This window comes from Eulemur rufifrons, chromosome 15 (genome assembly GCF_041146395.1).
Source record: "Eulemur rufifrons isolate Redbay chromosome 15, OSU_ERuf_1, whole genome shotgun sequence".
Lineage (NCBI taxonomy): Eukaryota > Metazoa > Chordata > Mammalia > Primates > Lemuridae > Eulemur > Eulemur rufifrons.
The window spans coordinates 46,055,167-46,077,160 of record NC_090997.1 but is presented as its reverse complement, the minus strand read 5'-3'; the positions used below and the strand labels follow the sequence as shown (position 1 = coordinate 46,077,160).

Here is a 21,994-nt window from a genome sequence, read left to right as displayed (position 1 = left end):
TAGATTTTTAGTTGTCCATATAATGTCTTTCTATTTTTAGTAGAGACGGGGGTCTCGCTCAGGCTGGTCTCGAACTCCTGACCTTGAGCGATCCACCCGCCTCGGCCTCCCAGAGTGCTAGGATTACAGGCGTGAGCCACCGCGCCCGGCCCACAACATTTATTGATTATGTTTATGGTTTGTGGTGCCCCAAAAGTTATAATAGTAATATCAAAGATCACTGATTACAGATCACCATAACAGATAAAATAATAATGAAAAAGTTTGAAATACTGTGAGAATTACCAAAATGTGATGCAGACATGGAGTGAGCACATGTTGGATAAATTGTGCTGATAGACTTGCTTGACCCAGGATTGCTGCAAACCTTCAATTTGTATTAAATGAGAAACGTAACTGTGACGTGCAATAAGGTAAAGTGTAGTAAAATGAGGTATGCTTATGATGGTAGTTTCTCTAACAACTCCCCAAACTCAGGAGACTAACATATGTTTATTTCTTTCTCATACAACAAATTATTGTTGTATGTCAGGCAGCTTTTCTAGACAACTCTTCTCTGATTGGTGAATCTCTAGGCTCTTTCTATCCTGTGATACGGTCCTCTTATACCTCTAAGGTTGTCATGGACGGGGAAGAACAGGAATGCCCAGCCTGAGCAAGAGTGAGACCCCGTCTCTACTAAAAAATAGAAAGAAATTATATGGACAACTAAAATATATATATACAAAAAATTAGCCGGGCATAGTGGCGCATGCCTGTAGTCCCAGCTACTCGGGAGGCTGAGGCAGTAGGATCGCTTAAGTCCAGGAGTTTGAGGTTGCTGTGAGCTAGGCTGACGCCACAGCACTCACTCTAGCCCGGGCAACAAAGCGAGACTCTGTCTCAAAAAAAAAAAAAAGAACAGGAATGGGTGATTTTTCAAGGGATTTTATGGCAGCCTTGTTAGTGGTAGAGTTTACTCCTGCCCACATCCCATTGGCCAGAATCCAGTCACATGGCCCTCACCCAATTTACCAAGGCCAAGGATGGACCCTTGTCATCTCTACTCCAGTTTCCTCTTCAGGTTAGCTGATCACTCTCAAGTCACTCAATAGGTGCTGCTGGGATGGAAACTAACAAACAAACCGAACAAAACCCAGGTGCAGCAGGTTTGGTTTGCTGGAAGCCAGAGAGGACCAAAAATGGTGTACAACATAGCAGTTATTCCCTTCCTGATGCCAGGATCTTTACCTCCTAGGAATGTAAATACCTCTAGGAGAAGGGAGGAGAAGGAGGAGAATTCCGATTTGACTGGGGGCTGTCTTGATTGGGAGCTTGACAGCCAAATTATGTACAGTTATAGAGAAGTAAAGTCATTACATTTTTGCCCGCACATGTATACATAAGTGAATTGGAGGTGAGGAAGTAAAGATAGCAGTGTGTGTATTTAACTTTTAAAAAAAGTTTGGTATGAAGAGGAGTAAAAATGAAGCATATTGGAGGATGATAAAGAAGAGATTAGGGCTTGTTTAAATGCTGATGGAAATGAGCCAGCAGATATCTGAGTTGCTGAAAATGTTGGGAGTGGGAGTGGGAGGAGGGAGGAAGAGTTGATTGATGGTCCTTGAGAAGCAGAGTAGTCAGGGGATCCAGAGCAGAAAGGAGGGGATTGGCTGTTAATGACAGGAGGAGGATGGGCTTCCATCCTCCATAAGAAGTGGAAGGGTTTATAGATTAACTACAAAGGTGAGGTAAGTTTGTGCCTGATGGTGGAAGAGGCATTGTTGTATAGCAGTTTCATGCATGGACTCTAGATCCATACCTTGGTTTGAATCACTGGTTTATCATTTGGTAGCAGAGTGACTAGCTACTTAATCTCTTTTGCCTTGGTCTCCTCATTTTTAATATGAGGATAACAACAGTACTTACTGTTAGAATAAGTGAATTAATTATGTAAAATATTTTAAATAGGCTGGGCTCGGTGGCTCACGCCTGTAATCCTAGCACTCCGGGAGGCCGAGGTGGGTGGATTGTTTGAGCTCAGGAGTTTGAGACCAGCCTGAGCAAGAGCGAGACCCCGTCTCTACTAAAAATAGAAAGAACTTACCTGGACAACGAACATATATGGAAAAAATTAGCCAGGCATGGTGGCGCATGCCTGTAGTCTCAGCTACTCGGGAGGCTGAGGCAGGAGGCTTGCTTGAGCCCAGGTGTTTGAGGTTGCTGTGAGCTAGGCTGACGCCACGGCTCTCTAGCCCAGACTCTGTCTCAAAAAAAAAAAAAAAAAAAAAATTTAAATAATGCCTGGCATGTGGTAAGCATATAAAGTTAGCTTTTATTCTGTTTCTTTTTTTCTTTTCATGAGGTGTAACTTAAAGTTGTCAGTTGAAAAAGGAATGGGGAACCTTGCTATCTTTTAGGAATGAGAAAAGATGTGAAACAGTTGTTTGTCATAGGGGATAGTTAATAGTATGTGGTAGGCTTGCCTTTGAGATTGGTGATTATGATTTGTAGTGTCAATTATCTTGTGCTATGAGATTTTCTCTAGGAGGCCTCAACTGCCATCTGTTGGCACAAAGAAGTCAGGTTGTCAGTAGGTTCATTGAGGTCTGGGTTTTTCTCAGGTGAGTGTGACAGAATACTGAGGGAAGATGTTAAGGGCATTTATAGCGGACTGATTATGATGATAAGCTGTGGACTCTGACATTGGATAAGAAGGAAAGTGAAGCCTGAAGAAGTTGATGGAAACAGGATTGGACTTTTGAGGCGGCAGTAAGGAGGAGAGAAGTGCTAATGGGATGAACCTTTTTACATATCATTTTATTAATTTATTATGTTTATTGTTTGTGGTTTATCATTCCCCAACAGAATATAAACATAAGGAGGTATTTTTTTTATTGTTGTGTTTTCTTTTCAGTAATGTATTCCATGTGTCTAGAACAATGTCTGGTACATGTTAAGTACCCATTAAATATCTGTTAAATAAACTAAATGAAGTAAAATAATCCAGGGGAGATGATGGTGGAGGTAGTGAGAAATGCTCAGATTCTAGCTATATTTTGAAGGTTGATCTGACAGGATTTGCTGGTAGATTGGATGTCGGGTATGAGAGAAGAGTCAAGAATAACCCTTTAAGTTTTGGCCTGAGCCACTAAAAAAATGCTGAGATGGGGAAGATTGAGAGGAACAGGTTTTAGAGTTTGAATATGGAGAGAACAGATTTGGATATTAAATCTGCATGTCTGTTAGACATAAAGTAGAGACTAAGTCAGGCAGGCAGTTTGATATCTGAGTCTACAGTTAAAGAGGAGGGGCTTGGACTATAGATATAAATTTTTTTTTTTTTTTTTTTTTGAGATGGAGTCTCACTCTGTTGCCCAGGCTAGAGTGCCATGGCATCAGCCTAGCTCACAGCAACCTTAAACTCCTGGGTTCAAGCAATCCTCCTGCCTCAGCCTCCCAAGTAGCTGGGACTACAGGCATGGGCCACCATGCCTGGCTAATTTTTTCTATATATTTTTAGTTGTCCAGGTAATTTCTTTCTATTTTTAATAGAGACAGGGTCTCGCTCTTGCTCATGCTGGTCTCGAACTCCTGAGCTCAAGCAATCCTCCCGCCTCGGCCTCCCAGAGTGCTAGGGTTACAGACGTAAGCCACCATGCTCGGCCTAGGTCAGGCTTTTCTTGCTGAAATTATAATCATTGTAGTTGTTTGAAGAGTGATTTTGGTTACCATCCTCAGCATGATAGCATATCCTAGCATGATCTTTATCCTGACATGTAGGATAAGTCCCTAAGAAGGTCCATATGAGGAAGTTACAACCTCATATTAAAAACTGTATAATCAGAAATTTTAAAGAGCTGATTTAATTTACTTCATTATGAATTTTCTAGTACCATATCTTTAAGAGATGTAAGTCAATAAATTTTTAATGTAGTGGTATAGAACTTGGAGTCGTTATGGAAGTTCCATTTACTGGTACTTTTTCTTTTGCTGTTATATTTGATTGTAAATTTCTAGAATTATTTTTTTGTCCTTAAACGTTCCAAGTCAGTATCTTTTAGTTTAGATTGAGAAAACATTTGCATTTACAGATCATTTTTCCATTTAAAATGTTTTAAGGTTACATTGAGAATTACTAATTATCGGGTTTTAATCTAGAACATTTTCTTTAATGGAAATTATTACTTATGTTCATGTTGTTTAGGAAGATTCTTACCTCTGAAGACAATGTTAGGACCAAGATACGATAGTCAAGTTGCTGAAGAAAATCGGTTCCATCCCAGTATGCTCTCAAATTATCTAAAGAGTCTAAAGGTAAGAGACAAAACTTTTTTTGCTACTGATTTAATATACTTTACCTTTCTTTTGTTCTTCAGGTGGCTTTTTCAAAAAACTTTTATTTTGAAATATAGACTTGGGAAATTGCAAAAATTGTACATAGAATTCTATAAACCCTTCTCCCAATTTCTTTATGTAATTGTAGTATAGTATCAAAAACAAGAAATTGACTTGGTACAGTACTGTTAACTATTATAGATTGTAGACCTTATGTAGTTTTTATTTGCATTCATTTGTGTATGTGTATGTATACATCTGTATAGTTAGGTCCCATGTGTAAATTCATTGTGGTGGTTGCAGAACTGTTCCGTCTTCCTCCTGCTACCTACCTTTAGAGTCAGACCCTCTCATCACCCCTGTACTCTGGCAGCTGCTGATCTGTTGTCCATCTGTAGTTTTATCACTTCGAGAATGTTATATAAATGGAATAGAATGGTATGGGACCTTTTGGCATTGGCTTTTTTCACTAAGCATAATGCCCTTGAGATATGTCCAGATTGTTGCATGTATGAACAAAAAGTTCATTTGTTTTTGTGGCAGAATAGTATTAAATTGTATGGATGTACCAAAGTTTCACTGTTCTTCTGTTGAGGGACATTTGGGTTGTTTCCAATTGTGGGGTATTGTAAATAAAGCTGCTGTGAACATTTGTGTTCAGGTTTTATGTAAACATAAATTTTCACTTTGCTGGAATAAATGCCCAAGAGTATAATTACTCTTGGGCATATAGATACTCTTGGGCATATAGTAAATACTTGTTTAATTTTACAAGAAACTGCCAAACTATTTTCCAGAGTGGCTGTACCATTTTTTATGTCCGCCTGGTAGAAACTTTGTGTTTTTTTACATTATTCTGACATAATGCCAGTTGTATTAGTTTCCTAGGACTGCCATGACAAACTACTGCAGAGTGGCTCAAAACAACAGGAGTTTGTTTATTCTCTCTCAGTTTGGGAAGCTAGAAATTTGAAGTCAAGGTGTGCCAAGATTGCTTTCTTCTGGAGGCTTGGAAGGAGAATCTTTTCCATGCTTTTCTCCTTGCTTCTGGTAGTTGGCTGCGGTCCTTGGTGATCTTTGTCTTGCAGCTCCATCATTCCAGTGTCTGCTTCCATGGTCACTTGATAGTCTCCCTGTGTGTCTCTGTGTTCAGATTTTCCTCTTCTTAGAAGGACACTGTAATTCCACCTTTAAAGGACATAATTCAACCCACAGCGCCAGTCTTTGTTACTGTTTTATTTATACTCTTGGTAGTCCGTTATTGTATGCTATACATTGAATGAATGTTGGTGCCCATTATGTGCAAGGCTCATGTCATGGGATAGAAAAATAGCCATTTTTTTTTTTTTAATTTTTATTTTTTTGAGACAGAGTCTTACTCTCTTGCCCGGGCTAGAGTGCTGTGGCGTCAGCCTAGCTCACAGCAACCTCAAACTCCTGGGCTTAAGCAATCCTACTGCCACAGCCAGCTGAGTAGCTGGGGACTATAGGCACGTGCCACCACGCCCGGCTAATTTTTTCTATTTTTAGTTGTTTGGCTAATTTCTTTCTATTTTTAGTAGAGACAGGGTCTTGCCCTTGCTTAGGCTGGTCTCGAACTACTGAGCTCAAACAATTTGCCTGCCTCGGCCTCCCAGAGTGCTAGGATTACAGGCGTGAGCCACCACGCCTGGCCGCCGCTTAGATTTTAAAAACCTGTTATTCATCTCTTTTCTCCGTGTAGCTTTGAGTCGTTGTTTATATCTTTTATTTTAGCTTACTTATAAACTTTTATTATTTTTATTTTTTTATTTTTTTTTTTGAGACAGAGTCTCGCTCTATTGCCTGGGCTACAGTGCTGTGGTGTCAGTCTAGCTCACAGCAACCTCAAACTCCTGGGCTCAAGCAATCCTACTGCTTCAGCCTCCTGAGTAGCTGGGATTACAGGCATGTGCCACCATGCCCGGCTAATTTTTTCTCTATATATTATATTTTTAGTTGTCCAGCTAATTTCTTTCTATTTTTAGTAGAGATGGGGTCTCGCTCTTGCTCAGGCTGGTCTCAAACTCCTGAGCTAAAACGATGCGCCCACCTCGGCCTTCCAGAGTGCTAGGATTACAGGCATGAACCACCGTGCCAGGCCTTAATTTTTATTTTCAATAATCATTGAAAATCATGGCCAACATTTATAGACTATTAAATATTTCCTAGGCAGTTGCTAAGAGCTTGGGGTCTAGAAGCTACATAGCTTAGGTTTGAATCCCAGTTTGCTACTTACAGCTTGGTAGGCAAATTACATAATATCTTCCTGTTTCAGTTCCCTTATCTGTTTTTTTTTTTTGAGACAGGATCTCACTCTGTTGTGCTGGATAGAGTGCAGTGGCGTCATCATAGCTCACTGCAACCTAAAACTCCTTTGCTCAAGTGATCCTCCTGCCTAAGCCTCCTGAGTAGTTGGGACTACAGGCATGTGCCGCCATGCTCAGCTAATTTTTGTATTTTTTTTTAGAGATGAGGGTCTTGCTCTTGCTTGGGCTGGTATTGAACTCCTGGCCTCAAGTGATCCTCCTCCCTCGACTTCCCAAAATGGTAGGATGATAGGCATGAGCAACTGTGCCTGGCCTCAAGTTCCCTCATCTTAAAAAAGAAAAAATTAGTGCATGTGAAGCATGTAGAACAGTGCTTGGAGCAGAGTTAGGGCTTCATTTAAATCTCACAACAACTCTATGAGTAGATACTATTATTATTATTAATTTATGGATTGGGATGATCTATTTTGAAAAATAAATTTGTGTACCTGGATATGTATGTGTATATATATTTTTATACACAGTCACATAAACATATCCGCGCAAACTCATCACACACACATTAATACATATACGTATATATTGAGCTTGGGGCAGTTAAGTTACACAATACAGTTTCAGTTTCCTTGGCTAAAATATTCCCATGTATTTAGAAAATTCACATTTTCCTGCTTATCACAACTTTTCATTTGCTTCTTATTTTGGACCTGGAGACAAACAATAGGAGTTCTAATCTAGCTCACTGAGAAGTTGTATTATGGTATCTAAATCTTTGAGTCTGACAATATGTAGTCTCTGAAGAAATCAGATTATGGCAGCTAGTTATATTTTAGAAGTATACATTTTTGTCTGTTGTGTGAAATTTAAATGTTCTTGCCATTTTTCCCCTCTTCTAATAATGGAATCTAATCATTATATAGACCAATCTCCTTTAGGCAGATCCAACAATAGGTACTCAATAAAAGCAACAATAAAAGAGAGAAAAAATAATGATCTAAAAAGTGCAAATTGTTTCTCTTGCCATTCTTTCCAGAGGGTATGTACTTTGTCTCAAAAAAAAAAAAAAAATAAATAAATAAAATAAATAAAGTACGAGACAGAGTCTCACTTTGTTGCCCGGGCTAGAGTGAGTGCCATGGCGTCAGCCTAGCTCACAGCAACCTCAAACTCCTGGGCTCAAGCGATCCTACTGCCTCAGCCTCCCGAGTAGCTGGGACTACAGGCACGCGCCACCATGCCCGGCTAATTTTTTCTATATAGATTTTTAGTTGTCCATATAATGTCTTTCTATTTTTAGTAGAGACGGAGTCTCGCTCTTGCTCAGGCTGGTCTCGAACTCCTGACCTTGAGCGATCCACCCGCCTCGGCCTCCCAGAGTGCTAGGATTACAGGCGTGAGCCACCGTGCCTGACCTATTTTATTTATTTTTTTTAAGACAGAGTCTTGCTCTTTTGCCCTGGCTAGAGTGCCGTGGCGTCAGCCTAGCTCACAGCAACCTCAAACTCCTGGGCTTAAGCATCCTCCTGCCTCAGCCTCTCGAGTAGCTGGGACTACAGGGATGTGCCACCATGCCTGGCTAATTTTTTTCTATATATATTTTTAGCTCTCCAAATCATTTCTTTCTATTTTTAGTAGAGACAGGGTCTCGCTCTTGCTCAGGCTGGTCTCGAACTCCTGACCCTGAGTGATGCTCCTGCCTTGGCCTGCCAGAGTGCTAGGATTACAGGCGTGAGCCACCGTGCCTGGCCTGGGTATATGCTTTAGAATGAGGTGGAAGATATGTGAATTACTGTTCCTTTGTTTGGCTCAGTTCAGGTGTGCATTTCTTAGACTATCTTGCCAGGCTGAATGTGATTCTAGTTTTTAAAGATTTTTTGTGCCACGTGGTCTCTGAACATAAGTCACCTACTTCAGTTAATGTTCAGCAGAATAAATAATAATTTTTGTTCCAATCCAGGAAGAAAAACTGGCATGTGATGGACTTATTGAGAGATGGGATTAAGTCTCCAGTAAGATGTATAAATATGGCCAATGTATACTATGTTTTATTGGTTATTCATGGGATTTACAAGGAAATTTTGACTGTAGAGAATTTTTTTACCCTATTTACTCATTTGAGAATTTAACTGCGTAAGATTTCTGCTTTAATGATATTTCTCTTTTAATTTAAAAAATAGGGAATACATCCACTTGTTTCAAAATCCCAAAGTTTAAAAAGTTGGGATTGTGAGGTCTCCCACTCACTTTTGCCCTTTACGTAGTTCCTTACCACATTCCCCATAGATTATACTGTTTCTAGATTTTTTAATGCATCCTTTCAGAATTTCTTTATGCATATGTAGGTAACAGAAAATACAGGATATTATTTTCTCCCCTTTGCACCCAAGTTAGCACATTATATGTGCTGGTCTGAACCTTACTATTTTACTGAGCATATGAAGACCTTTTTTTTTTTTTTTTTTGAGACAGAGTCTCACTCTCTTGCCTGAGCTAGAGTGCCGTGGCGTCAGCCTAGCTCACAGCAACCTCAAACTCCCGGGCTCAAGCGGTCCTCCTGCCTCAGCCTCCTGAGTAGCTGGGATTACAGGCATGTGGCACCATGCCTGGCTCATTTTTTCTATATATATTTTTAGTTGTCCAGATAATTTCTTTCTATTTTTAGTAGAGACAGGGTCTTGCTCTTGCTCGGGCTGGTCTCGAACTCCTGACCTCAAGCGATCCCCCCTCGGCCTCCCAGAGTGCTAGGATTACAGGCATGAACCACGGTGCCTGGCCTGAAGATCTTGAACGTACTATTAGTACATAAAGAACTTTTCATTCTTTTTTTACAGCTTCATAGTATTTCATTAATATATGTACAGGTTGAGTATCCCTAATCCAAAATCTGAAATACTCCAAAATCTTAATCTTTTTGAGCACCAACATGATGCTCAAAGGAAGTGCTTACTGGAGCATTTCAGATTTTGGATTTTCAGATTAATGATGCTTAACTGGTAAGTTTAATGCAAATGTTCAAAATCTGAAATTTGGAACACTTTTAGTCCGAAACATTTCAAGTAATGAATGCTCAACCTGTACCATAATTTATTTAGTTAGTCCCTTACTGATTTACCTGGATGGTTCCTTCATAGAGTGTATTTATGTTGGCATTTTGTAAGATTTACTGACACAGGGTCATTTTTACTATTTTTGTGTGTCATTACATTTTCCCTCATGCATTGCTTCTACTTCACTGTAATCTGCCCAGTTTTCTCCAAATTTCTTAGCTGTTATGTAGATGAGAGATAGGTCTACCACTTTAGGGTGAGCTCTTTTCTTATAGGAAATGTTTTTTTGTTGACATTTTCTTTTTTTTTTTTGTTTTTTTGAGACAGAGTCTCACTTTGTTGCCCAGGCTAGAGTGAGTGCCGTGACGTCAGCCTAGCTCACAGCAACCTCAAACTCCTGGGCTCAAGCGATCCTCCTGCCTCAGCCTCCCGAGTAGCTGGGACTACAGGCATGCGCCACTATGCCCGGCTAATTTTTCTATATATATATTTTTAGTTGTCCATATAATTTTTTTCTATTTTTAGTAGAGACGGGGTCTCGCTCTTGCTCAGGCTGGTCTCGAACTCCTGACCTTGAGCGATCCACCCGCCTCGGCCTCCCAGAGTGCTAGGATTACAGGCATGAGCCACCGCGCCCGGCCCTGACATTTTCTAAAATCTGTAGCTCATGGGTCTGATTTTCCTGTGTTCCTTCCCACATAGGTTCTGCAGTGTTCTTAAATTTTTTTTGGCAGAACTTTGACATTTTTTATGATTGTGTGGATTTTATATTCCTTTTAGTTTCACTGAAAATGAGGTTTGGGGTTTTTTTTTTTTTTTTAACCATTTACCTTGTTTTTATGTTATATATTATAACATGATATCTAAGAAGAGACGAGGGAAATTGCTATCCCATACTGCTATCTTCTTACTAAAGATTCTCTGTTTTTAACCTTGCTTATTTTGAAAAAATATAACTTTAGGCTTCAGTATATTTTTAGAAAATACATAGAACACTTCTTCACCAAATAGGAAGGGGGAGATAAATCTATAGATATATGTGTGGCATAATAGCTTGTCTCATCTTTTAAGCCTGGGATATGGTGTGATGTAATCAATAGTTACTAATAGTAATTGGTAGTGGCTACTAGGAATGCTGGTATGATGTGTGCCTAGAACTTGAGTTGTGGTGTATTTCAGATAGATGCTATTCCTGCTCTAGCCTCTTATCTAATAAAACATAGGTGCAGAGGTAGATGCAGAAAACGTAGGCAGGCTGGGTGTGATGGCTCACACCTGCAGTCCCAGCACTTTGGAAGGCCGAGGTGGGAGGATCATTTGAGGCCAGTTGTTTAAGACCAGCCTAGGCAACATAGCAAGACAGAATCTCTGTAATAAATAAAAAAATTAGCTAGGCATGGTGGCGCATGCCTGTAGTCCTAGCTACTCTGGAGGCTGGGGCTGAGGTGGGAGGATTGCTTGAGCCTGGTAGTAGTCCAAGGTTGCGGTGAGTTATGATTGCACTATTGCACTCCAGCCTGAGCCACTTGGCAAGACTCTGTCTCTTAAAAGAAAGAAAACACAGGCAATGTTTTCTTTATTGGGTAGACTTTTGTGATGTTGGGAGTGGAATCTGCTTGTTTATTAGTTCCTTCATTAGTTTGGGGGTTCATTTATTTCATCCCTGCTAAGTTCTAGTGTCTTGAATAAGAGTTGGATAATCGGTACTTTTATTGTCAATTGTTCAGTGGTATAGTGAACAGAAAATCTCCCTCAGTGTAGATGAATGAACTGTATAGTATTGCCATTTAGCCAACTCGTTTTGGAACAAATTAATTTACTGGTAAATCTGTCCTTTTTTGTTTTAATTTTTTTAAGGTTAAAATGGGCTTGTTGGTGGACTTGACCAATACTTCAAGGTTCTATGACAGAAATGACATAGAAAAAGAAGGAATCAAATATATAAAACTTCAGTGTAAAGGGTAAGTTATATATTAAGACTCTTTAATATTGAAACCTTTCATTGAAATTTGTAATCTCTTCTTTTTTCAAATTTTTTTTTTTTCCCATATTACTAGACATGGTGAGTGCCCTACAACTGAGAATACTGAAGCATTTATTCGTCTGTGTGAGCGGTTTAATGAAAGAAATCCACCTGAACTTATAGGTATGTTTGGCTTTACAACTGTTGAATATTCTATTTTGCAGAACAGTTTTTTTCTCTTTTTTGCAAGTGATTGATATGAAATTTTTTTCCTCTTTTAAATAATCACCAAGTAGTGTTTATTAAAGTTGAGACTAACATTTGTGAGTTGTTACATATATTTTCATAATTTTTATGTTTTTCAGGATAAAGCCCTAATTGCCCCTTTTCAGATGTACTGTTGGGAAACTCTACCTTAAACACTACATATTTGTTTTTTACAATTTTACATACTATACCGTATCTATTCTGAAACTTTTTCATTCAGTATTTCTGAGAGTAATCATGATGATGTATGTAACTGTAGTTCATTTGTGCTGCTGTATGGTATTCTGTTATATGAATATGCTACAGTTTGTATATTCTCTTGTTGATGGACAATTCCTTCATTAAGTATTTATTGATTGCTGTTCTGTGCCAGGCACAGACTCTTAAAACATGCCAGGGAAGAAAACAGGATAAAAGCCCCTGCTCTTGTGGAGCTTATATTCTAGTGTGGGCTGGAGGTGGGGAGAGGGAGAGCAGATAAGAAGCAATAAATATAATAAATAAATTTTCCTAAAATGGCACGTAAGATGACATTTGAGTTATTTTCAGTTTTCTTGTTATTATAAACAATGCTTCTAGGAGTGGTCTTCTAGAATTTGTAAGGTTTGGTTTTAACTTTGATTCTTTGTTCTTCTGGTATTTATATTGGTATATGGTTTAAATTGATCAAATTTAAATGTTTTCTATATAACCATTTATTTGTTTCAGCTTTTGAATAATTCTCTCCTGAGGGCTAGATGATATAAATTAACTTCTTATATGTACTGTCTGAAAATTTTTCTAATTCATTTGCCTTTTAAAATTTTTGGTAATGTTTAAAATTATTTGTCGTCATATATTTTTTCTTTTGATTTCTTCATTATTTGGCTTTAAGTAGCTAATGTTTTTCCCCATTCAGAGAAGTAACTGAAAAACTATTAGTAATAGTAAGAAGTTCAGGGGATATATTTTTATACAAGAAAACAGGAACTTTCCTGCAAACAAACAGTAACTAGTTAAAAAATATAATTAGACAATGATCTCATTAATGTTAATAATATGGGCTAACATTTATTAAACATTTCTTCTTTGCTAGTCTCTGTGTAAGCCATGTCATGTATATTGTCTCATTTTCTTATGACAGTATCAGGTAGATATTACCGTCACCCTATTTTATGGTAAGACATGGAGGCTCAGAAAGGTTAAGTGACTTTCTTGAGGTCACTCACACAGCTAGTAAAGGCTAGAGCTTGTATTAGATCCTAAATAATCTGAGTTGAGAGTTCACACTTCAAACTCTCTCTCTCTCTTCTATAGCAAAAATACAAGGAATTGTAACCAAGGAATTAAGTTATTAAGAAATGTAGGTGGCTGGTCCGATGGTAGTGGGTTATCAGAACTTATTAACATTAGTGTCACTAAAGTTGGTATTCAACCCCCCACTGCTAAATTTGACTGGCTTTAAAAAAAAAAAAAAAAAAAAAGAAATGTAGGTGGTTTTATGAAGAAAATATTAAATATTTTAAATATTAAAATGAAGCCTTGAGGAAATGGAGAGGCATGACTTGTTTCCACATTAATTTCAAATTTTTAATGTAATTCTAAGGGAAATCCTGATGAGACTTTGGCAGAATTACTATGAAGTTACTATGTAAGATACACTGCCTCCAATATTTATTACGCACAGAAAAAAAATAGTTTGGCTAATTAAACAGGCAAGATTATGGGCAAGAAAAATTTGAAAAACAGAAGTGGTAAGGAGATTTTTTTTTTTTTTTTTTTTTACCAATCATTAAAACATATGGTAAAGCAATGAAAACTACAATGGTAGTTTCCCAGTGGTGAAGATGTTTTCAAATTAGAGGAGAAAGGTGTGATTATTCAACAAATGGTGTTCAGACAATTAGCCAACCACATAATCAATACATTTTAGGTGGATTAAATATTTTAAAAAGGACCTGTAAGAATATAGGAGAAAATAGTATTTATTTAATAATGTAAAAGCAATAAAAGGTAAGTCTAGTGGGAATCACCTGAGGGTGCTTGTTAGAAATGTTTTGGGACCCATCCTGGCCCTACATAATAGGAATCTAGGTGTAAATATATATATTTATATTTATATATTTATATATATTTACGAGATGGAGGGTCTTGCTATGTTGCCCATGCTAGAGTGCAGCAGCTATTCCCAGACATGCTCACAGTGAACTACAGTCTTGAACTCTTGGCCTCAAGTGATCCTCCTACTTTGGCTTCCCAAGTAGCTAGGACTACAATAAGCATGTGCCACTGCTCCTGGCTAGGAATCTAGATTTATAAAATAATGGTCTCAGGTGATTTTTATGCACTAAATTTAAGAACTACTGTCAAAGTTTACAATGTGGTGGCTATTAATTATAGTGGTAATACTGCTATTAACAAACGCTTATTATTTGCCCAGCGGAAGTGGGAAACAATGAATGAGTAAAGGTAATCCTCATAACAACGCTATGTGGTATGTGGTGGTAACTCCACTTTCCAGACAAGGAAACTGAGTCTCAGACAAGTAATTTGCCCATGGTTATGCATCTAACAAGTGATTGAACCAGGCTTTTAACGTCCAACTCTCTAATTAGTTGCTATGCTGGTTTCTAGATTGACAACATAAAAGTGAAAAATTTCTGTATTATAAAACACAAGAGAAACAAGGCAAAAAGATATTTGACAAATTGGGAAAAATATTTGAAGCATATGTGGCAGATAAAAAGTTAATATGCTTACTTACAAAGATATCTTATAAACCAATAAGCAAAGGAGGCATTTTTCAGTAGAAAAATATGGTAAACAATTCAGCAATTTATAAAATATGAAATACAAGAAACCAAGGAAGAAGAAAACATTTTATTCTCATTTGATAAAGACATACACATTAAAATATGTGTTGTTATGGCCCCCCCATACCAAATTGGCAAAGATGTTAAAAATTACGTCTTTTAGTGTCGAGGATTGGATAAAATGGATGTACGCATACATTGTTAGGGTTAATTAGTATAGCCTCTCTGGAGGGACAATTTGGTGATATTTCTTAAGATCCTTAAAAGTTTTCATGCCCTTTGACTCATCAAGACAACATCTAAGAACTTAATTTAAGGAAGTAGTAGTCAGAGATGGACATAAAGATTTATGTGAAAGGAATTTCATCACAGCTTCTTTGGTTAAAAACCAAACCAAACCAAACCAAACCCTGGAATCAGCATATATAGTTGAAAAAAGCAGATCATTTATATTGCATAATTTGCAACTATTATTTAACAGAATCATAGTATGGGGGTATATATGAAACATAGTATTAAATGATGTGTATGTGTATATGTATTTACACATTCACATGACTACATATAACAAATACACATATATTTAGGTGTACGACCAGTTACCTACCTTAAAGTAGTATTGAGGCTTCAATATGAGGAATTAAAAACAACTCACAAAACTGTTTTCTCATTTGATAAGACATTGTAGGGACAAATGCTGAATTGACTTGATGAATTCAAAGGAGGACAGTCAAGAAGTCTTAACATCTGGAATGTCAAGATTTCAGAAAGACTTATACTCCAGGTTTAAGAAATGAGTCCATCGTTGTTAAAAATTACACAATTGTATTCTTGGAAGAATTGTTAGGAAAAATTTCCAAATTGAGGGTTTTACAGGTTATAAAAATTATAGAACTTGCTATTATGTAAGATGTTTTATATTGCTGGCAGTGATTCTATTCATGTGGATTTGTAGAAGCATTTGCTTTGGACCGGCCAAGTTTTGGGGCACAGGGTGAATTGTCATTTATTGTAGTAATACTCTGAAGACAATAACAGAAACTGATCTTAGAACTGGTTGCTGGTAATACCTTTTTACACAGAGGGCACTAAAGAATCAAATTGAAGTAGTCTTAAGATCTGAAAATACTGGCCTGCTTTTATTTATAATTTTTTATTGTTTATAGTTTCAGAGAAGGATTTTTCATCAGCTTTGCACACATTCTTGTTGAAGCATACTTGTGACCAATAGTAAATATTTGTGATGTGGTGTAGGGGCCAAGGGAAAACTTCCCCTTTGCCCTCTAAAGGTTCACTGAAAATCAACTGACAAAAGGCAGGTTTTTTTTTTTTTTTTTTTTTGAGACAGAGTCTCACTCTGTTGCCCAGGCTAGAGTGAGTGCCATGGCGTCAGCCTAGCTCACAGCAACCTCAAACTCCTGGGCTCGAGCGATCCTTCTGCCTCAGCCTCCCGAGTAGCTGGGACTACAGGCATGCGCCACCGTGCCAGGCTAATTTTTTCTATATATTTTTAGTTGTCCAGCTAATTTCTTTCTATTTTTTTTAGTAAAGACGGGGTCTCGCTCTTGCTGGTCTCGAACTCCAGACCTCCAGCGATTCTCCCACCTTGGCCTCCAAGAGTGCTAGGATTATAGGCGTGCCTGGCCTAAAAAACAATCGTCCTTAAATTAGTTAATGTAATTGTTAAGTGAATCAACTGTTGATTATAATCCATTATCAATTGATATTAATAACTGGTGTGGGTTAATGCTATAGGCTAGTAGAAATTTAAAGTCCTTGAACACACAGAAGCCTGATCTGATACCTTTTCTAACCTTTAGGAAGAACTGCTTCACAGTCCCTTATTGGAAACTCTTGGGGCCAGATGCTTCCAATTTTTACCACATGCTAGCTCCCTTGGGGTAGTACCCCCTAATTCTTTTAATTATGGAAATTTACAGACATACCCAAAATAGTGAGAATAGTAAAATAAAACCCCATTTATCCATCATCCAACTTCATTAATTATAATTTTGTTGCTTTTTTTCCCATCTTTCTACTGTCCCCTTAACAATTTTTTTTTTTTTTTTGGAGTATGGTCAGCCCTTTGAATCCAGATCAAAAACATTAGAAAGAAAACCCTAACAAAAATAACAATACAATAAAAAATCCAATACATATGAAAACTGCCAATCAGTACAGAAAAAAAGTAAAACCAATACACTATAACAACAATTTACAACATAGTTTTTGCATTATATAAGATATTATAAGTAATCTGGAGATGATTTAAAGTATATGGGAGGATGTGTCTATGTTATATGCAAATACTACACCATTTTATACAAGGCACTTGAGCATCTGAGGATTTTGGTATCTAAGGGGGCTCCTGGAACCAATACTCTGAGGATTCTGAGGAACAACTCTGCATTAATTTTTGCTTTTATTATTATTTAAAAAAAATTAAAAGATGGGGTCTTGCTGTGTTTCCCAGGGTGGACTTGAACTCCTGGGCTTAAGCGATCCTCCCACCTCAGTCTCCTGAGTAGCTGGGGCTATAGGCATGAGCCACTCGTCCTGGCTCTTATTGTTATTTTTAATTGACACATAAGAATTGTACATATTTATGGGGTACAGTGTGATATTTCCATACATGTATGCAATGTGTAACGATCAAATCAGTGTAATTAGCATTTCCATGACCTCAAACTGTATTTTAGAGCAAATCACAGATATGTCATTTTACTAGAAATGTTTCAGAATGCATTTCTGATAAGACCTTTGATTGTAATTTAAGCACCATACAATAATTATACTAAAAAAAAGTTCCAAATTCCTTAATGTCATCTAATTTTTAGATTTCTCAATTATCTAAAAAATGTCTTTTTAAAGTTTGTTTTTCAAACCAAGATCCAACAATATCCACATATTGCATTTTGTTGTTACGTCTCTCTTTTTTTTTTTTTTGAGACAGAGTCTCACTCTGTTGCCCGGGCTAGAGTGAGTGCCGTGGCGTCAGTCTAGCTCACAGCAACCTCAAACTCCTGGGCTTAAGCGATCCTACTGCCTCAGCCTCCCGAGTAGCTGGGACTACAGGCATGTGCCACCATGCCCGGCTAATTTTTTTGTATATATATATATTTTAGTTGTCCATATAATTTATTTCTAATTTTTGTAGAGACGGGGTCTCACTCTTGCTCAGGCTGGTCTCGAACTCCTGACCTCGAGCGATCCACCCGCCTCGGCCTCCCAGAGTGCTAGGATTACAGGTGTGAGCCACCGCGCCCGGCCTGTTGTTACGTCTCTTAAGTCTCTCTGATTTTCTCTGTTTTTTTTTTTTTTTTTGGAGACAGAGTCTCGCTCTTTTACCCTGGCTAGAGTGCCGTGGTGTCAGCCTAGCTCACGGCAACCTCTAACTCCTGGGCTCAAGCAATCCTTCTGCCTCAGCCTCCCAAGTTGCTAGGACTACAGGCATGCATCACCATGCCCGGCCTCTCTCTCTTTTTTTAATGCCATCAATTTGTTGGAGAAACCAGGTCATTTTTCTGTAAAGTGTTCTACATTCTGAATTTATCTGATTGCTTCCTCATGGTATCAGTTAACTTGTTCCCTTATCTCCTGTATGTCTTGTACATTGGTAGTTAAATCTAGAGATGTAATTAGATTCACTTGTAGGGTTTTAGGCAAGAATACTTCATAGTTGATATTGTGTACTTTCTTTCACACCACATCAGGAAGCACATGTCTGATTGTCTCACTTTTAGTGGTACTAAGATGAATAAGTTGGGTTCAAGTGGTGGCAGCTTGTTTTCTCTGTTATAAAGTTCTCCATTTTATCTTTTACTTAATGATTTAGTGTCCATTGATGATTGTTGCCTAGGTCCAATATTTCATTAGGGGTTGCAAAAGGTTCACGTTGTTTAATTTCTTCATATATTAGCTAGAATAGCTAGAATTATTCGTTAGCAAAGAACTATTCCTTCTCAACAATTTGGTTATCCTGAAACATAGTTTGTATTGGGAAAGCAGGTTAAATATTTGATTCTTTTCTATTATTTCTCAATTTTCAGAATAATGAGTTGGTATCTTAGTAATCTCTGGTTGTGACTGATTTAATTTTTTTTGGAGTATCTAGGGACTCATAACTTTTTTTTTTAATTTTTTTAAAAAAAAATTTTAAATATTTGACACTATTCTTTTTTTTTTTTTTTTTTTTGAGACAGAGTCTCACTCTGTTGCCCAGGCTAGAGTGAGTGCCGTGGCGTCAGCCTAGCTCACAGCAACCTCAAACTCCTGAGCTCAAGTGATCCTCCTGTCTCAGCCTCCTGAGTAGCTGGGACTACAGGCATGCACCACCATGCCCGGCTAATTTTTTCTATATATATTTTTAGCTGTCCATATAATTTCTTTCTACTTTTAGTAGAGATGGGGTCTCGCTCTTGCTCAGGCTGGTCTCGAACTCCTGAGCTCAAACGATCCGCCCTCCTCGGCCTCCCAGAGAGCTAGGATTACAGACGTGAGCCACCTCGCCCGGCCTAACTTTTTATATAGTTGATGTATTTAAATCAGTTACAGCTAACATTTATTCTGACATCTAGATTGTTCCTTCCTAGGCCATTGGGAGCCCCTTTAAGTTGCTTTTGATATCTTTTTGATATCACCCCAGTAGTCTTTGGTGGTTTGATTGTTTTCTGGCAAAAGATGTTTTCCAGACTTAGTTATTTCTCCAAGGAGCCTGGTTCCTCTTAGTGGAAAAGAGTAGTTAGAGATAATCTGGGTGTCAGAAAGCATCTCATAATTAAACACATTAACATTTCTGCAGTTAAACATATGAGTATTAATTCACGCAGAGTAGGAAAAGTAGACTATAAATAACATCACATCAGTTCAGGTCAGGTTTTGTCCTTAAATGATTACCAAGAAACTTTATTTTTTTCAAAGCTTTTTTGAAATTATAATTACAAATAAGAGATTATGGAGCTGGTGTGCATTTTTTTGCATGTATAGAAATAAACTATTTTGAGAGTAAGAATTTTGTGGGCCAGGCGTGGTGGCTCACGCCTGTAATCCTAGCACTCTGGGAGGCCGAGGTGGGCGGATCGTTTGAGCTCAGGAGTTCGAGACCAGCCTGAGCAAGAGCGAGACCCCATCTCTACTAAAAATAGAAAGAAATTATATGGACAGCTAAAAATATATATAGAAAAAATTAGCCGGGCATGGTGGCGCATGCGTGTAGTCCCAGCTACTCAGGAGGCTGAGACAGGAGGATCACTTGAGCTCAGGAGTTTGAGGTTGCTGTGAGCTAGGCTGACGCCATGGCACTCACTCTAGCCTGGGCAACAGAGTGAGACTCTGTCTCAAAAAAAAAAAAAAAAAAGAATTTTGTGGACTAGAGAAATTTAAAGATCAGTTTTGTGTTAAAAGAGAAACAGCTGATTTCTTGGCAAGTGGTGGGCCATGTATAACAGATACATGGCTTAGCTAATGCTTCTTATTATTTTAAGTGTTTCTAGTTATATTAATACATACATGTGACAGATTTGTGACTATGTATTTTCATGAGTAGCACATGTTTATTTTGATAAAAAGCATTTCTTTTGGTTAAGTAAAAATATTTCAGATACTTTGCTTATAATAGGTTCTTAGTAACTGTTAGTTTCCTTTTCTGTTCTTATCATTTTTGTTGCTCCTTTAGATATATCACTTATTGTTTCATCCTCAGCACTATTGACATTGTAGACTAGATAATTCTTTGAGAGGTTATCCTTGCATTGTAGAGTATTTAACAGCATCCTTGGCCTCTACTCGTTAGATACTAGTGGCACCCCACAAATTTTGACAATTAAAATTGTCTCCAGACATTGCCAAGTGTCCCGTGGAGGGTAAAATTGCCCCTGGTCAAGAACCACTGATTTAGACTGACCAGATACATTTTTTAATCGTAAAAATTTATCTGGGCCGGGCGCGGTGGCTCACGCCTGTAATCCTAGCACTCTGGGAGGCCGAGGCGGGTGGATCGCTGGAGGTCAGGAGTTCGAGACCAGCCTGAGCAAGAGCGAGACCCCGTCTCTACTAAAAATAGAAAGAAATTATATGGACAACTAAAATATATATATACAAAAAATTAGCCGGGCATGGTGGCGCATGCCTGTAGTCCCAGCTACTCGGGAGGCTGAGGCAGTAGGATCACTTAAGCCCAGGAGTTTGAGGTTGCTGTGAGCTAGGCTGATGCCATGGCACTCACTCTAGCCTGGGCAACAGAGTGAGACTCTGTCTCAAAAAAAAAAAAAAAAAAAAAAATTTATCTGGCTAGTGAGATAGAAAGGAAATGGTGTATGTTGAGACTAGGCTTTATTTAAAAAGATTTGCCACCAGCCTTTTATAAACTACCCCTTTCTAATTTATATTATATATTTAGCCATGTACATTTGTATAGCTGTAGTTCATCTTTCTCTCCTTTTGTTGGGGAGTTTGTTTCTAATTTGACTGTAAATGCCATATAAATTTATTTTGCTCTATTAGTTTACCTAGAAAATGAAGATAAATTTGAATAGAAATTGCCTTGAAATAGTTAATAGTGAACTAATCTTTAGTTATAAACTGTGGATAACTTGCCACTAGATGGACCCATTCTTGCAATGAAATGAAGAAAACTGAAAAATGCTTTTTTTTTTTTTAACACTGAAGACATATTTAAGCTTTTAGTATGCTTAATGGATTTTTTTTTTACATCAAATACATAATCTTCCAAATATTTCTATAGAGATTTTTTTTTTTGTTTGTTTGTTGAGACAAGGTCTTGCTCTGTCGCCCAGGTGGGAGTGCAGTGGTGCGATCATAGCTCACTGCAGCCTTGAACTCCTTCAGCTCAAGTGATCTTACTGCTTCAGCCTCCCAAGTAGCTGGGACTATAGATGTGTGCCACCATGCCTGGCTAATTTTTAAAATTTTCTATAGAGAGAGGTCTCACCATGTTGCCCAGGCAAGTCTCGAACTCCTAGGCTCAGGTAGTCCTGTCTCAGCCTCCCACGATGGTGGATACAGATTTGTTTTGATGAGAGTTTTGTAAGTTTATAACTCTATTTTACTTTAAAAAGTCACTCATTTATTAATGTTTTGAAGCATAATTGAACAATAAGACTAAAACTATATATTTGCATAGTAAAGAGTATTAAAAGAAGAATAGTTCTTTCTTAGATTATGTATCTTCACAGGACATATTACTTCATTGACAATTATCCTTACATTTCCTATTTGTAAAAATATTTTGTTAATCTTGTGAGAGTGAAAATTGGAGCAAAAACTGGTTTACGTGAGAAACATTATCTAAGGTTGAAATAT

General features: G+C 37.8%; 1 protein-coding gene across 3 annotated transcripts in view; it reads left to right on the top strand.

Moving 5' to 3' along the window:
- RNGTT (RNA guanylyltransferase and 5'-phosphatase) overlaps positions 1–21,994 on the top strand; it is a 279,755-nt gene that overhangs the window by 7,883 nt on the left and 249,878 nt on the right. For 2 of the 3 annotated variants that reach the window (XM_069487272.1, XM_069487271.1), the window contains exons 2-4: positions 4,187–4,296; positions 11,510–11,613; positions 11,710–11,798. In XM_069487272.1, the coding sequence (XP_069343373.1) occupies positions 4,187–4,296; positions 11,510–11,613; positions 11,710–11,798 (303 nt within the window). The remainder of the gene's footprint in view (positions 1–4,186; positions 4,297–11,509; positions 11,614–11,709; positions 11,799–21,994) is intronic. The other variant, XM_069487273.1, reaches the window with a different exon arrangement.